This window comes from Bombina bombina, chromosome 5, assembly GCF_027579735.1.
Source record: "Bombina bombina isolate aBomBom1 chromosome 5, aBomBom1.pri, whole genome shotgun sequence".
NCBI lineage: Eukaryota > Metazoa > Chordata > Amphibia > Anura > Bombinatoridae > Bombina > Bombina bombina.
Genome location: NC_069503.1, coordinates 805754441 through 805773082, shown reverse-complemented (window position 1 = coordinate 805773082; position 18642 = coordinate 805754441). Strand labels below are relative to the sequence as shown.

At 40.8% G+C, this 18642-nt stretch overlaps 1 protein-coding gene across 1 annotated transcript in view; it reads left to right on the top strand.

The window, feature by feature from the left end:
* CIDEA (cell death inducing DFFA like effector a) overlaps window positions 1-18416 on the top strand; it is an 84460-nt gene extending 66044 nt beyond the window's left edge. Inside the window, exon 5 of the mRNA XM_053714906.1 lies at window positions 16794-18416. Within this exon, the coding sequence (XP_053570881.1) occupies window positions 16794-16926 (133 nt within the window). The 3' untranslated portion in view covers window positions 16927-18416. The remainder of the gene's footprint in view (window positions 1-16793) is intronic.
* Window positions 18417-18642: the final 226 nt, after the last annotated feature.

Genomic DNA, 18642 nt, shown 5'->3' with positions numbered 1-18642 from the left:
TTGGAAAGTTCTGTTTTTAATGGCTATTTCCTCGGCTCGAAGAGTCTCTGAGTTATCGGCCTTACATTGTGATTCTCCTTATCTGATTTTTCATTCAGACAAGGTAGTTCTGCGTACTAAACCTGGGTTCTTACCTAAGGTAGTCACTAACAAGAATATCAATCAAGAGATTGTTGTTCCATCATTGTGCCCTAACCCTTCTTCAAAGAAGGAACGACTTTTGCACAATCTGGACGTCGTCCGTGCCCTGAAATTTTATTTGCAGGCAACTAAAGATTTTCGTCAAAATTCTTCCCTGTTTGTCGTTTATTCTGGACAGAAGAGAGGTCAAAAAGCTTCGGCTACCTCTCTCTCTTTTTGGCTTCGTAGCATAATACGTTTAGCCTATGAGACTGCTGGACAGCAGCCTCCTGAAAGGATTACAGCTCATTCTACTAGAGCTGTGGCTTCCACTTGGGCCTTTAAGAATGAGGCCTCTGTTGAACAGATTTGCAAGGCTGCAACTTGGTCTTCACTTCACACTTTTTCAAAATTTTACAAATTTGACACTTTTGCTTCTTCGGAGGCTGTTTTTGGGAGAAAGGTTCTACAGGCAGTGGTTCCTTCCGTGTAAAGATCCTGCCTGTCCCTCCCGTCATCCGTGTACTTTTAGCTTTGGTATTGGTATCCCATAAGTAATGGATGACCCATGGACTGACTACACTTAACAGGAGAAAATATAATTTATGCTTACCTGATAAATTCATTTCTCCTGTAGTGTAGTCAGTCCACGGCCCGCCCTGTTTTTTACGGCAGGTCTAAATTTTAATTAAACTCCAGTCACCACTGCACCCTATAGTTTCTCCTTTCTCGTATCGTTTCGGTCGAATGACTGGATATGACGTAGAGGGGAGGAGCTATATAGCAGCTCTGCTTTGGTGATCCTCTTGCACTTCCTGTTAGGGAGGAGTTATAATCCCATAAGTAATGGATGACCCGTGGACTGACTACACAACAGGAGAAATGAATTTATCAGGTAAGCATAAATTATATTTTTTCTAGGGATGGAATTTGCTAGAAAATGCTGCTGATACCGGATTAATGTAAGTAAAGCCTTAAATGCAGTGATAGCGACTGGTATCAGGCTTATTAATAGAGATACATACTCTTATAAAAGTGTAATATAAAACGTTTGCTGGCATGTTTAATCGTTTTTATATATGTTTGGTGACAAAACTTATTGGGGCCTAGTTTTTTTCCAAATGGCTGGTTTGATTTTTGCCTAGAAACAGTTTCCTGAGGCTTTCCACTGTTGCAATATGAGTGGGAAGGGCCTATTTTAGTGCTTTTCTGTGCAGCTAAAAATACTGACAGAGACATTCAGCTTCCCTCTGCATGATACAGGACATCTCTGAAGGGCTAAAAAGGCTTCAAAGTCATGTTTGAGGAGGGTAACAATCACAGTAGACTGTGGCAGTTGTTGTGACTGTGTTTAAAAAAAACATTTATTATTCTGTTTTTGTTATTAAGGGGTTAATCATCCATTTGCAAGTGGGTGCAATGCTCTGCTGACTTGTTACATACACTGTAAAAATTTTGTTAGTGTAACTGCCTTTTTTCACTGTTTTTTCAAATTTTGTCAAAATTTGTTTCTCTTAAAGGCACAGTAACGTTTTTTATATTGCTTGTTAACTTGCTTTAAAGTGTTTTCCAAGTTGCTAGTCTCATTGCTAGTCTGTACAAACATGTCTGAAACAGAGGATACTTGTTCATTATGTTTAAAAGCCATGGTGGAGCCCCATAAGAGAATGTGTACTAAATGTATTGATTTCACCTTAAACAGTAAAGATCAGTCTTTATCTATAAAAGAATTATCACCAGAGGGGTCTGTCGAGGGGGAAGTTATGCCGACTAACTCTCCCCACGTGTCGGACCCTTCACCTCCCGCTCAAGGGACGCACGCTAATATGGCGCCAAGTACATCAGGGACGCCCATAGCGATTACTTTGCAGGACATGGCTGCAATCATGAATAATACCCTGTCAGAGGTATTATCCAGATTGCCTGAATTGAGAGGCAAGCGTGATAGCTCTGGGGTTAGACGAGATACAGAGCGCGTAGATGCTGTAAGAGCCATGTCTGATACTGCGTCACAATATGCAGAACCTGAGGACGGAGAGCTTCAGACTGTGGGTGACGTCTCTGAATCGGGGAGACCTGATTCAGAGATTTCTAATTTTAAATTTAAGCTTGAGAACCTCTGTGTATTGCTTGGGGAGGTATTAGCTGCTCTGAATGACTGTGACACAATTGCAGTGCCAGAGAAATTGTGTAGGCTGGATAAATACTATGCAGTGCCGGTGAGTACTGATGTTTTTCCAATACCTAAAAGGCTTACAGAAATTATTAGTAAGGAGTGGGATAGGCCCGGTGTGCCCTTTTCCTCACCTCCTATATTTAGAAAAATGTTTCCAATAGATGCCACTACACGGGACTTATGGCAGACTGTCCCTAAGGTGGAGGGAGCAGTTTCTACTTTAGCAAAGCGTACCACTATCCCGGTTGAGGACAGTTGTGCTTTTTCAGATCCAATGGATAAAAAATTAGAGGGTTACCTTAAGAAAATGTTTATTCAACAAGGTTTTATTTTACAGCCCCTTGCATGCATTGCGCCTGTCACTGCTGCGGCGGCATTCTCGTTTGAGGCCCTGGAAGAGGCCATCCATACAGCTCCATTGACTGAAATTGTTGACAAGCTTAGAACTCTTAAGCTAGCTAACTCATTTGTTTCTGATGCCATTGTTCATTTGACTAAACTAACGGCTAAGAATTCCGGATTCGCCATCCAGGCGCGTAGGGCGCTATGGCTCAAATCCTGGTCAGCTGATGTGACTTCAAAGTCTAAATTACTCAACATTCCTTTCAAGGGGCAGACCTTATTCGGGCCTGGTTTGAAAGAAATTATTGCTGACATTACTGGAGGTTAGGGTCATACCCTTCCTCAGGACAGGGCCAAATCAAAGGCCAAACAGTCTAATTTTCGTGCCTTTCGAAATTTCAAAGCAGGTGCAGCATCAACTTCCTTTGCTTCAAAACAAGAGGGAACTTTTGCTCAATCCAAGCAGGCCTGGAAACCTAACCAGTCCTGGAACAAGGGCAAGCAGGCCAGAAAGCCTGCTGCTGCCTCTAAGACAGCATGAAGGAACGGCCCCCTATCCGACAACGGATCTAGTAGGGGGCAGACTCTCTTCGCCCAGGCGTGGGCAAGAGATGTTCAGGATCCCTGGGCGTTGGAGATCATATCTCAGGGATATCTTCTGGACTTCAAAGCTTCTCCTCCACAAGGGAGATTTCACCTTTCAAGATTATCTGCAAACCAGATAAAGAAAGAGGCATTCCTAAGCTGCGTACAAGATCTCCTTGTAATGGGAGTGATCCAGCCAGTTCCGCGGACGGAACAATGACAGGGGTTTTATTCAAATCTGTTTGTGGTTCCCAAAAAAGAGGGAACCTTCAGACCAATTTTGGATTTAAAGATCCTAAACAAATTCCTCAGAGTTCCGTCATTCAAGATGGAAACTATTCGAACCATTTTACCCATGATCCAAGAGGGTCAGTACATGACCACAGTGGACTTAAAGGATGCCTACCTTCACATTCCGATTCACAAGAATCATCATCAGTTCCTGAGGTTTGCCTTTCTAGACAGGCATTACCAATTTTATAAGAACAGGAGAAGTGGACCGAGCGCTACACCCAGGGCCTTAAGCTTACTAACTATATAGCCTCCTAGTAGGCTAACAATACAAAAGTTAAAATGGGGAGAGAGTAAGCGCTAAAAAGCTTAAAAGGCTAGTAAAAGGTACATTTTAATACATATAAAAATTTACAAATGGCAATCAGGCGCATGGATCCATGTCTAACTTAACAAAAATATATATATATTTAATAAACAAATCTAAAAATATCTAAAAATATCCAATGGAGTATAGCATGCAACGTTTACATTCTACTATTATTGAAATAGCAGCTGAACCACAATAATTTGACCCACTCAACGTTTACATTCTACTATTATTGACTTCACGTTATATTTCTACACGTCACTTTGGAGGAAACACTACTGGATTCACTTACATATAACCGGTTGAACATTTGAACATTTTTTATGTACGCCAATTTTTGTGAACACTATTTTTTGTGAATGCTATTTTTCTTTGTTGAAAGCTATTGTGTGCACTCAATCACTCACTTAGGTTGTTTATATTATTGAATGTACATGTCCTTCTAACTCCTCATCACTGGCTCACTAAGTAAGCGTCACATGCTATACTCCATTGGATATTTTTAGATATTTTTAGATTTGTTTATTATATATATATATATATATCCATGGATCCATGCGCCTGATTGCCATTTGTAAATTTTTATATGTATTAAAATGTACCTTTTACTAGCCTTTTAAGCTTTTTAGCGCTTACTCTCTCCCCATTTTAACTAAGGCATTACCAATTTGTAGCTCTTCCATTCGGGTTGGCTACAGCCCCAAGAATTTTTACAAAGGTTCTGGGCTCTTTTCTGGCGGTCCTAAGACAGCGAGGCATAGCGGTGGCTCCTTACCTGGACGATATCCTGATACAGGCGTCAAGCTTTCAAATTGCCAAATCTCATACAGAGATAGTTCTGGCATTCCTGAGGTCGCATGGGTGGAAAGTGAACAAAGAAAAGAGTTCTCTTTCTCCTCTCACAAGGGTTTCCTTCCTAGGGACTCTAATAGATTCTGTAGAAATGAAAATTTACCTGACGGAGTCCAGGTTATCAAAACTTCTAAATGCTTGCCGTGTTCTTCACTCCATTCCGCGCCCCACGGTGGCTCAGTGCATGGAAGTAATCTGCTTAATGGTAGCGGCGATGGACATAGTGTCATTTGCGCGCCTGCATCTCAGACCGCTGCAATTATGCATGCTCAGTCAGTGGAATGGGGATTACACAGATTTGTCCCCTCTACTAAGTCTGGATCAGGAAACCAGAGATTCTCTTCTCTGGTGGTTATCTCGGGCCCATCTGTCCAAGGGTATGACCTTTCGCAGACCAGATTGGACAATTGTAACAACAGATGCCAGCCTTCTAGGTTGGGGTGCAGTCTGGAACTCCCTGAAGGCTCAGCTTTCATGGACTCAGGAGGAGAAACTCCTCCCAATAAATATTCTGGAGTTAAGAGCAATATTCAATGCTCTTCTGGTTTGGCCTCAGCTAGCAACACTGAGGTTCATCAGATTTCAGTCGGACAACATCACGACTGTGGCTTACATCAACCATCAAGGGGGAACCAGGAGTTCCCTAGCGATGCTGGAAGTCTCAAAGATAATTCGCTGGGCAGAGACTCACTCTTGCCACCTGTCAGCGATCCATATCCCAGGTGTAGAGAACTGGGAGGCGGATTTTCTAAGTCGTCAGACTTTTCATCCGGGGGAATGGGAACTCCATCCGGAGGTGTTTGCTCAATTGGTTCTCCGTTGGGGCAAACCAGAATTGGATCTCATGGCGTCTCGCCAGAACGCCAAGCTTCCTTGTTACGGATCCAGGTCCAGGGACCCAGAAGCGGCACTGATAGATGCTCTAGCAGCGCCTTGGTTCTTCAACCTGGCTTATGTGTTTCCACCGTTTCCTCTGCTCCCTCGTCTGATTGCCAAAATCAAACAGGAAAGAGCATCGGTGATATTGATAGTGCCTGCGTGGCCACGCAGGACCTGGTATGCAGACCTAGTGGACATGTCATCCTTTCCACCATGGACTCTGCCTCTGAGACAAGACCTTCTAATACAAGGTCCTTTCAATCATCCGAATCTACTTTCTCTGAGACTGACTGCATGGAGATTGAACGCTTGATCCTATCAAAGTGTGGCTTCTCCGAGTCAGTAATTGATACCTTAATACAGGCACGAAAGCCTGTCACCAGGAAAATTTACCACAAGATATGGCGTAAATATCTTCATCGGTGTGAATCCAAGAATTACTCATGGAGTAGGGTTAGGATTCCTAGGATATTGTCCTTCCTCCAAGAGGGTTTGGACAAAGGATTATCAGCTAGTTCTTTAAAGGGACAGATTTCTGCTCTGTCTATTCTTTTACACAAGCGTCTGGCAGAAGTTCCAGACGTTCAGGCATTTTGTCAGGCTTTAGTTAGAATTAAGCCTGTGTTTAAACCTGTTGCTCCTCCATGAAGCTTAAACTTGGTTCTTAAAGTTCTTCAAGGGGTTCCATTTGAACCCCTTCATTCTATTGATATCAAACTTCTTTCATGGAAAGTTCTTTTTCTGATGGCTATTTCCTCGGCTCGAAGAGTCTCGGAGTTATCTGCCTTACATTGTGATTCTCCTTATCTGATCTTTCATTCAGATAAAGTTGTTCTGCGTACAAATCCTGGGTTTTTACCTAAGGTGGTTTCTAACAAGAATATCAATCAAGAAATTGTTGTTCCATCATTATGTCCTAATCCTTCTTCAAAGAAGGAACGTGTTTTGCATAATCTAGACGTAGTCCGTGCCTTGAAGTTTTACTTACAGGCTACTAAAGATTTTCGCCAAACATCTAAACTGTTTGTTGTTTACTCTGGACAGAGGAGAGGTCAGAAGGCCTCGGCAACCTCTCTTTCTTTTTGACTTCGGAGTATAATCCGTTTAGCCTATGAGACTGCTGGACAGCAGCCTCCTGAAAGGATTACAGCTCATTCTACTAGAGCTGTGGCTTCCACCTGGGCCTTTAAAAATGAGGCCTCTGTTGAACAGATTTGCAAGGCTGCAACTTGGTCTTCCCTTCATACTTTTTCCAAATTTTCCAAATTTGATACTTTTGCTTCTTCAGAGGCTGTTTTTGGGAGAAAGGTTCTACAGGCAGTGGTTCCTTCCGTTTACGTTCCTGCCTTGTCCCTCCCATCATCCGTGTACTTTAGCTTTGGTATTGGTATCCCACAAGTAATGGATGATCAGTCGACTGGATACACTTAACAAGAGAAAACATAATTTATGCTTAACTGATAAATTTATTTCACTTGTAGTGTATCCAGTCCACGGCCCGCCCTGTCCTTTTCAGGCAGGTCTAAATTTTAATTAAACTACAGTCACCACTGCACCCTATGGTTTCTCCTTTCTCGGGTTTGTTTCGGTCGAATGACTGGATATGGCAGTGAGGGGAGGAACTATATAGCAGCTCTTCTGTGGGTGATCCTCTTGCAACTTCCTGTTGGGAAGGAGAATATCCCACAAGTAATGGATGATCCGTGGACTGGATACACTACACAAGAAATTAATTTATCAGGTAAGCATAAATTATGTTTTTTTATTATTATTTAAATTGGATTTTTTTTTCCAATAAAATGCTTTTTTAAGAAAAATCTATCTAAAGATAGATTTATTTAAGTTACATTATAATCTAAAGTTTATTCATCCTGAAATATTGATTTATTTTTTATTATATGGCAGGATTATGTAATGGTTAATTACATTTTTTTGTTAATACCATTAATCCATTCACAATGTCTTGTGCTCCCAGTGGTTTCTGTAAGATTATTTTTGGCAATTTTTCTATCTTTAAGATATTATCACATATTGTTTGTTTCCATCTTAATATGGGAAGAGTCCACAGCTGCATTCCTTACTTGTGGGAAATACTGAACCTGGCCACCAGGAGGATTCAAAGACACCCCAGCCAAAGGCTTAAATACCTCTCCCACTAACCCCAGTCATTCTTTGCCTTTCATCACAGGAGGTTGGCAGAGAAGTGTTAGAAAATGTTGGAGTAGTCTCTTATGGAGGGTAGTACTCTTCGAGATGGGACTAGAGTTTTAAGTAGTCCTGTCAGCTTCTCAGTTAAAGCATGGATAAAAGTTAGAGTCCGGTGATGCAGGGAGAGTCTTTCTGTGAAACCATCCCGACTCATATTAACAGCCCCATAGGCAATCTGCATTGACGAGTTTCGCTGCCTGCTTTCTTCACTCAAGTCCATGTCAGAAGCGATGCTACTATCTGTCACACTTGAAGGGCCGTGTTCCTGTTCCACGGCTTAGATTCTGGTAAGATCATATTTTATACATGTATGATAACGCAGGAAGACAGGGTCACAGTGTGACTCCTTTTATCTGTATAGAATTAAGGGTTAATATCTTCTTAGGGGGATTATTGAACAGGGGGGAATAATCTTATATGTTAATTTGATTTTATGCTGCTTTTATGTGTGAGGAGATATGGGCTCATAGGCTGTTATGGAATATACAGGTTTCACTTTCACTTTGAGAGCCATGCAGCTTACAAGCTTGGCGCGCTTTCTCATAGCAGGGACAGTCCTGCATTCTGCACCATGTTATTCATTCCCTTTTTCCTGACTGGGTGTCTTATCAGAGAGGAGTCATAAATCTCTGTACTGTTTGGATCATAGGAGGTGGGGAGTGCCCCAGCCATTGGGGTATAAGGGTGCTGTTTTTTTTTAATAAAATAAGATGTTTTATTTCTCTAGTTCTCCAGTTATTGCACTAGTGATGGAGGATTCTGTGACTTTAGAGGGCACTCCCTCTATTCCTAATGAGTAATTCCTGTTTATATGGTGAGGAGGCCTTAGTTCCGCCCTCTCAATTATGTCCCATATGCCTTGATAATGTGCTAATATCAAATATGTTTGATACCACAGAGCCGTCCACCTCTGAGGAGTTGTCATCCAGCGAGGTGCGTACCCTACATTCTTATATCTCTACACATGCAGTTTTCTCGTAGCATTGCTGATCCTCCATCTGGAGGGGGCCTTTTTTCACCAGATGTTACTGCGCAGTTCAGACGGCGGTGTCTGCGGCCTTAATGCTTTACCTCGCCCTGCTAAGCACAAGCGAAAGGTTAGATACTGCACTCCTTCCCACAGTACATCAGATAATTTATTGGATTTAACGGAGGGTTATCCGAGGATGAAGTTCTTTCTGAGACTTCAGAGTATGAACTTTCTGGATCAGAGTCTGCTGCCTCTAAACCTCCGGCTGTGGAGGAACCAGACTTTAGTTTAGGAATTTGCGCTTTCTTCTAAAGGAAGTTTTTGGCGAATTCAGAGGATCCATGAGGCCGAATTGCATGATGAACCTTTAATCCCTAAATTGGATAGAGTTTGAGGACAGGGTGGTACCTTATCCTTCCCTGCTCCTGTTAGATGGCGAATATTATTAAGAATGAATGGGACAGGATTGGATTCCTTTTCCCCCTCTTCTCCCTTTAACAAATTGTCCCCGGTCCTGGACTCTCAATGGAGTTGTGAGGTCCCGTCCCTAAATGGGATGGCGTTATCTTCACCCTTGATAAACGTACTACTATCCTGCTTGAGGGGAGTTCTTCGTTTGAAGAGTCCATGGATAAAAGATGGAAACTCTGTTAAGAAAGATGTTTCAACATACGGGATATTTGTTTCAACCGGCAGCGTCTGTTGCCACGGTTACTGGAGAAACTACCTTCTAGTGTGACACCTTATAGGATTTGATCGGGTGGAGGATCCCCTTCACGTTACTCAGAAAAGATTTATGGCCTTGAGGGTTGTTAATTCTTTTATCTGTGCTGCTATTAGGCAGTTTATTCTCTTGAATGCTATGGCTTCAGCTTTTTCTGTTCAGGCCCGTCGGGCTCTGGCTGAAGTCACTGTCTACGGATATGACTTCTAAGTCTAGACTTTTTCCCTCCCTTTAAGGGAATGATTTTGTCTGGTCCAGGCCTGGACTCAAATTATCTCCATGGTCACAGGGTGCAAGGGTGCCCTCCTACCAAAAGAGTGTATGAACTAATCTAAGGGACGATTTTCGTTCTGATAAAGCCCATGTCATCAGTCCTCTGCTAAGCCAGAGCAAACCAAGAGCTCTTGGAAGCCGGCTCAGTCCTGGAATAAATTCAAGCAGTGCAAGAAACCAGCCGAGTCTACGTCAGCATGAATGGGTGGTCCACGGTCCTCTTCTGGATCGTGTAGGGGACAGTATGTCGCTTGGTTCAGGGTCGTGCAGTATCCATGGGTCCTGGAGGTCATAGCTCAGGGTTACAAGATAGGTTTAAAGTCTCAGCCACCCAAGGGCAGATTCTTCCTGACCAGAAAGGAGGGAAGCCTTCTGGGGTGTGTACGGGATCTGTCCTCTAGGAGTTATTGACCCGGTGCCTATTGCAGTGATGGATTTGGAATACTATTCAAACCTTTTTGTGGTCCCTAAGAAGGAGGAAACTTTTCGTCAGATTATGAACCTAAAGTGCTTAAGCAGGTTATTTGTCCCCTCGTTTAAGATGAAGACAATGAGGTCCATTCTTCCCCTTGTTTGAGAGGGGTAGTTCATGATCACTATAGATCTGAAGGATACTCCCTTTTTGTACCAATCCTCAAGGACCACTTCCAGTCCTAAGGTTTGCATTCCTGGACCAGCACTTCCAGTTATTGCCCTTCTGTTTGGTCTAGCTAAAGACATTTTTCGAAGAGTTGACCATTCAGAATTTCTTCTCTGTCTTCTTCGATCCCATGGATGGCAGATAATCTAGAGAGAGTTCTTTTGTATCAAGTACTAGGGTAGAATTCTCAGGTACTATAATAGACTCCATAGACATGAGAATATTTCTAACAGACCAGAAACGTTGCAAGCTAGCTTCAACATGTCTTGCCCTCCAGATCTCCTTAAGGCCATATATGGCTCGGTGTATGGAGGTGATTGGTCTCATTGTGTCCAGCTTGGACATCATGTCCTTTGCCAGGTTTCACCTCAGACTGTTGCAACTGCGCATGCTGAACTACTGGAACGGCGATCATTCGGTTCTGTCTCAACAGATTTCTCTGGACAACCAATCGGGAGAATCGCTCTCTTGGTGGTTTTGTCCGGATCACCATCCTGGGTGATTGTGACTTCGATTGCGAGTCTGTCAGAATGGGGAGCTGTTTGGGGTGCCAGGAAGGCACAGGGCCTCTGGTCTCAGGATGTAAAGCTCCCTCCTGATCTTATTTTGGATCTTCGGGCAAACATAAGAGAGATGGAAAACATAAATTAGGCTTACCTGATAATTTCATTTCCATCTATATGGGAAGAGTCCACAGTTCCCGCCCGTGTTCTCCGATGGGCTGCCCTAAATTTGAATTTTTTTCTTCTGGCATCTTTTTCACCCTGATATTTCTCCTACTGTTCCTTGTTCCCTTGGTAGAATGACTGGGGTTATGAGGAAGTGGGGGAGGCATTTAAGCCTTTGGCTGGGGTGTCTTTGCCTCCTCCTGGTGGCCAGGTTCAGCATTTCCCACAAGTAAGGAATGCAGCTGTGGACTCTTCCCATTCAGATGGAAATTAAATTATCAGGTAAGCATAATTTTGTTTTTTTAGTTCTCAAACTGTGAATTTGTGTCTGCAGAAAAATACATGCCCCTTCTTCATAGCTAAAAAATTATTTTAAAAACATACAGAGTTGAGAAATAGACCTTGAAGGGGCATAATCATGAAAGAAAACATTTTGGGTTTTAGATGGAACATACGATTTTCAGATTTACTGCTTTTATCAAATTTGCTTCATTCTCTTAGTATCCTTTGTTGAAGGAGAGCACTGCAGTACTGGGGCCCAGCTGAACACATTGGGCAAGACAGTGACAAGCAGCTAGCTCACAGTAGTCCATTGCTTCTGAGCATACCTATGTATGCTTTTCAACAATGTATACCAAGAGAGCGTAGCAAATTAGATACGTAAGTTGCAAAAATGTTAAAAATTGCATGTTCTTTCTAAAATAATTTAAAGTTTAATTTTGACTTTACTGTCCCTTAAGGCCATTGCTCCCCTGTAAATTTATGTACACAGAATCAACCCTTACTACGTTTCAAGAAGCTCACTAAATAGATTGTTTGTTTGGAATGGAATAGATCTGCACAAGGACCTAAGTGTGAGGAGGGAGGGGCAAGCATTAAAAATGAAATGTGTTATTGTTTTAGTTAAATAAAACTATTTAAATTGTTATTATTAAGGTAATGGTTATTTTTTTTTTTTGTTAAACTACTGATGAAAAGCTGATTTTAATATGAATGATTAACCTATTAAACCAGAGATAGTTCACCTCCCATATATATATAATGATATATAACCAAATCAGTAATGCTCTAATATAACCGGAAAAATTAGGACATTTTTTTTATTCTAAGAATGAAAACCATGATTTCAATTGGTTTAAAGTGACAGTCTAGTCAAAATTAAACTTTCATGATTTAGATAGGGCATGCAATTATAAACAACTTTGCAATTTATTTTTATCATCAAATTTATGTTCTCTTGGTATTCTTTGTTGAAAGCTTAGCCTAGGTTGACTCATACAGTGGGGCAAAAATGTATTTAGTCAGCCACCAATTGTGCAAGTTCTCCCACTTAAGAAGATGAGAGAGGCCTGTAATTTTCATCATAGGTATACCTCAACTATGAGAGACAAACTGTGGAAACAAATCCAGACAATCACATTGTCTGATTTGGAAAGAATTTATTTGCATATTATGGTGGAAAATAAGTATTTGGTCACCTACAAACAAGCAAGATTTCTGGCTCTCACAGACCTGTATCTTCTTCTTTAAGAGGCTCCTCTGTCCTCCACTCATTACCTGTATTAATGGCACCTGTTTGAACTTGTTATCAGTATAAAAGACACCTGTCCACAACCTCAAACAGTCACACTCCAAACTCCACTATGGTGAAGACCAAAGAGCTGTCGAAGGACACCAGAAACAAAATTGTAGACCTGCACCAGACTGGGAAGACTAAATCTGCAATAGGCAAGCAGCTTGGTGTGAAGAAATCAAAATGATCACAAGAACGGTGAGCAAACATCCCAGAACCACACGGGGGGACCTAGTGAATGACCTGCAGAGAGCTGGGACCAACGTAACAAAGGCTACCATCAGTAACACACTACGCCGCCAGGGACTCAGATCCTGCAGTGCCAGACGTGTCCCCCTGCTTAAGCCAGTACATGTCCGGGCCCGTCTGAAGTATGCTAGAGAGCATTTGAATGATCCAGAAGCGGATTGGGAGAATGTCATATGGTCAGATGAAACCGAAGTAGAACTGTTTGGTAGAAACACAACTCGTTGTGTTTGGAGGAGAGAGAATGCTGAGTTGCAACCAAAGAACTCCATACCTTCTGTGAAGCATGGGGGTGGCAACATCATGCTTTGGGGCTGTTTCTCTGCAAAGGGAACAGGACAACTGATCCGTGTACATGAAAGAATGAATGGGGCCATGTATTGTGAGATTTTGAGTGCAAACCTCCTTCCATCAGCAAGGGTATTGAAGATGAAACGTGGCTAGGTCTTTCAGCATGACAATGATCCCAAACACACCGCCCGGGCAACGAAGGAGTGTCTTCGTAAGAAGCATTTCAAGGTCCTGGAGTGGCCTAGCCAGTCTCCAGATCTCAACCCCATAGAAAACCTTTGGAGGGAGTTGAAAGTCTGTGTTGCCCAGCAACAGCCCCAAAACATCACTGCTCTAGAGGAGATCTGCATGCAGGAATGGGCCAACATACCAGCAACAGTGTGTAACAACCTTGTGAAGACTTACAGAAAACGTTTGACCTCTGTCATTGCCAACAAAGGATATATAACAAAGTATTGAGATGAACTTTTGATATTGACCAAATAATTTATTTGCAAATTATGGTGGAAAATAAGTATTTCCAAATCAGACCATGTGATTGTCTGTATTTGTTTCCACATTTTGTCTCTCATAGTTGAGGTATACCTATGATGAAAATTACAGGCCTCTCATCTTCTTAAGTGGGAGAACTTGCACAATTGGTGGCTGACTAAATACTTTTTTCCCCACTGTATGCTAATTCCTAAGCTGTTAAAGGCCGCCTCTTATCTCAGTACATTTTGACATTTTTTCACAGTTAGAGCTAGTTAATGTGTGCCAAATACATAACATTGTTCTCCCATGGAATTATTTGAGTCAGCACTGATTGGCTAAAATGCAAGTCTGTCAAAATAACCGAGATAAGGGGGAAGTCTACAGAGGCTTAGGTACAAGTTAATCACAGAGGTAAAAAGTGTATTAATATAGGGGGCGTGTCCGTGCAGCATTCAGGACAGGACGCATTTTCTGCTAGCTCTGGTAGAATCTTTGGTAATCCGCCGATTATCATTACTTAACAGCGAAAGTAAGATCACAACCTACAGTCTCTCCACAGTGCTGGTGACTGGAGCCCTATATACCATCATCTGGCTGTTTGACACCGAGGGCACAGAACGGAGCAATAAGGCCTAAGACGGCGGGCCTACCATACTTAGGCATTCACCTCCCCCCCGGGAAGAGCCGGGTTACCGGTGCCGTCTAAATTTCCAGACTTACTGGGTCTCTTCAAACTTTATCACTATCTGGATAATAAACCCACTTGCTGCTCAACATCACTTTATTGCTACAAGACCTTTGGGGACAGAGTAGTACCAACTCGTCATTATGGCAGACAGGGAAGAAAAGATCAACTCAACATCTCTTGTGGTTTTACCTGCAAAGCTTGAATCCCTCATGAATCGGCTGATTGAGAGGGCACCGTTTGAATACTTGCTGAACCGCTTGTTTGTGGAGGGGGAGACGGGAAAAAAAGCGGGAGGGACATTCAGAGACAGAGCAACATTACAGCTCTGACACCGCGGCAACCCTCCCCACATCACAGGCCACACATAAACCAAAGCAACCCTTCATGGCCTCGGATATATGCAGAGCGGATCACAAGGACAATATGACAGTCTGGACCATACGAATAACGGATGGGACATTACACTATGACAGAGCTGGCTCGCTGTCCGCGGAAATGCGCGACACTGGCATACTGCCAGACATGATGAAGCCTCCCATAGAAGAAAAAGCGTCTGACTTCTCCACTTTGGCGCAGTGTTCCACATCGCAAGAGGGGACAACCCCACAGACACAGCACAGCCCCACACTTACAGGCATCACGGCTTCCTTTGGGAGCACAGACCGGCTAGACACCGCATCGCATTGGCTGAACTTAAGCTCTGCTGAGTCTCAATCAAATTTGGAAATGCCTTTGTCCCCCTCCGCTACAACAACTGAACAGGAAAAGCAATCTCAGCATTTAAGACTGCCATCTAGAATAAGGGTGAGACAGGCTAAAACGGCCCTTGATTATCGCCAGAGATGTGTAAATACTTCCCTATCGAGACTTGTCTATATAGTAGCTGGGGCTCATAATACCCTTCATCACTCAGCCCTCTTCCTCATTTCAGATATAGATTTGATACATACTGCTATGTGGTCAGCTGATAAGGAGGGCAAGGGCTAATACCTTTAGTAATTTGCTTGAACCTCAACACTGCCCGGCCCCTCCATAAATACCTGGACTGTCATCTATATATGGTTAATTGTGTTGTTTAGTAACATACTAGTTAAGCATAGTTTTGTTCAATGTTAGCTCATAGTTAAAATAGGAGCTCAGTTTTGCATTTCATAACTCTTATGGACATATGCAGCAATGTGTAGATAGGTGGTGTGTTCATCTGTATTTGTATTTTTAAAGGGTTCAATGGGATCACGATACTAAAGGGATGTCCCTATTATCCACTTTGATAGATCAAGTTGAGAATTCCCTCTCATATAGCAAACTCCCCTTCAATAATTGAAATAACATTTTAGCTATGTGAACCCAGGATAACTCTTCACATTATGTTTAATAAGAGCAGAAATCATATATGTTCACTGTTTGTCTAGACTCAATTATCTTTTTCTCATATAGTTTTGTATATTGTGTATTCATGCCCCAAAGAATGCGTTTTGATATTTTTGCTTAATGAGCATTTGTGCCCCAAAGATCGCAGTTTGCTTCATGTTAGGTTATAACATCACAGAGAATTCCCTATTTCTTTTGCACATCACATCTGGGATCCAAGAGAGATTCAATTACTTTATTTTTGGGACTTAAAACTAGAATATATATAAAAAATGAGGATAGAAACACATAAGCTTCAATATGTTATATGTGACTGCATTAATCCTGATTGTATTGTTTTATATCTATTTTTGTTATTTACACAATCCTCAATAAAAAAGTTTATTAAAAAAAAAAAAAAAAAAGTGTATTAATATAACCGTGCTGGTTATGCAAAACTGGGGAATGGAAAGGGATTATCTATCTTTTTAAACAATAAAAGTTCTGGAGAATACTTTTTGCAGGGTTAAACACATTTATATGCTAACAATGGTGAAGTAATAAAATGCTCTAACACATTAGGGCATTTTCATGTCCCTTTAGCATTACTAAAGACATTGTTTCTTACTGGGACGTATGAACAGACGGCATAATACAGTATCTGAAAGGGACATGAAACCCATGATTTAGAAAGAGAGAGCAATTTTAAACAACTTTCCATTTTACTTCTATTATCTAATTTTGCTTCATTCTCCTTTGTTGAAAAGCATATCTAAATAGGCTCAAGAGTTGCTGATTGGTGGCTGCACATACACATCTTGTGTTATTGACTCACCCATGTGCCTTGCTTTTTCTTCAACAAAGGATACCTAAAGAATGAAGCAAATTAGATAATAGAAGTAAATTTAAATCTTGTTTAAAAATGTATTCTTTATATGAATCATGAAAGAAAAATGTTGGGTTTTGTGACCCTTTAAAGCTCTCTGCTCTGAAACTAGCATAGCCTAAAATCTGATTGGTTGGTGAGTTTGAAGTGCCATGGCTAAGAAACACTGTTACAGAGGCAGATAATTAATAATTAAAATATAATTTTTATTTTTAACACATCTCTTTGCATTTTTGTTTTATTACAGACATTTGCTCCGGATGATGTCGTACTTTGCCCAGCTGACAGGCCATTTCCTTTTATACAGTAGCTCATACATAATGCAGTGGACTGAAGGCAATAATGATGAGAAAATATGTTCCAGGAGCCGGCGTCCTTAATTGAAGCTCAGATCTGCTGTGACCTTGCAGTCCCTTAAATGTGTGGAACTAGCTTGCACTAATAGTGGTGCATTTTTAGTCAATCTCTAGTATATTTCTGATGTATAAAATTGGTGCCCATTTCCTGTCTCCATTTTTCTTGTGCTGATAAGTTTATTATGTGTCTACTAAATCTTGTGTTTGTTTCTAAATAATTCAGTTCTTTATGTTCATGTAATCAACCAAAAATGCAATTTACTACTTTTACAAATTTATATTACTTTACTTTTAGATTTTTTTTTTATTTATAAAAAGAAAAAGCATTACTTATCTTAGATTTAAATAGATGTTCTAGTGTTGAAATAAAATGCCCTATTTCATTAAAGGATTTTATTTTAAAACTACTGCCCTTTCTCACTAGGTTTTTAACCCTTGCATAGGTGTTAAACATATATTTAAAGTTTTGTGTCCTCGTACAGTATTTCCTGAGCTGGGCAGGGCAGTGATTGGTGGATATATAGGTATGCCACTCTTGATTAGCTTGAGGGCCTTGTCATTCTCAGTACCTGCAATGCATTGTATCTGTGAGCAGTACTTTAACCCCTAAAAAGAGGATGAAAACACAGAACATTTTTATTTTTAAACAGATGGGGGGTTTTCACTACAAATGAGCATTTTGTTGTCACACTAGAGTATCCATTTAATCTATTTAATGTGTATATCCCATTATAAACATTGTGCTTGAAGTGGTACCAACCTTAGGGATATTAGAGGTCTAATTATAGGTTTCCATTTATCCTTTTTACGGAGTCTTTTTTCATTATGTAATTTGAACATTCATGTCGTAGGAACTTATGAAATTTATTTAACATTATTAATAATGTTTTGTTATCAGGTCTATTTGAAAGTGGTGCTATTCTGATATTGTAGATTAAATATTAAGCTGCCTTTTAATATTCTAAATAGAGATACAAGACAATTAACATTTAAATGTCGCTTATTTAATGTTGTTTGCAGTGTCCACTGCTGGTTGTGAATATAATTAGTTTTATAAACATCGATATTTGTTTAAAACGTAATGTAGACCTTTTAGCAACCATAGTGCTCATTGTGTAGTGTTTGTGTAGTAAGATAGTAACTTATGGTTCTTTTGTGCCTATTAGTACAGAACAACAAATATTTGAGCACTGGACTGGTCTTCTGGTGCAAGATAAAAATAGCGCTATTAATTTATTGATAAGAGCCGTCACTTGTTTACATTGTGCTACTCCAAAACTGTCTATTCTTATTTATTTGTTTTTTTTTATTTTAGAACACTTTTAATAAAAAATAAATTTCTTTTGGTTAAAATACGCACAACACAGTTTTAAGTTGTTTTTAAAGTTTGACGTCAATGTTTACAAAATGTATAAAGTTACAGTATGTGTTACAGAACATACTAAAATCACAGTCATCTCCTGAACTTGTACTACTTTCTGTATTAAAAACACTTATAAAGCTATATTAAAAAATCTTTGTCTTTTTGTCTTTTTTCTTTGCTAAGACATAAAGTCCACAACGTCATTCCAATTACTAGTGGGATATTCACTCCTGGCCAGCAGGAGGAGGCAAAGAGCACCCCAGCAAAGCTGTTAAGTGTCACTTTCCTTACCTATAACCCCCAGTCATTCTCTTTGCCTCTGTCAATGGAGGACGCGAAGTTGGTGTCTGAAGATTTTTATTCCTTTTTCAGGTACT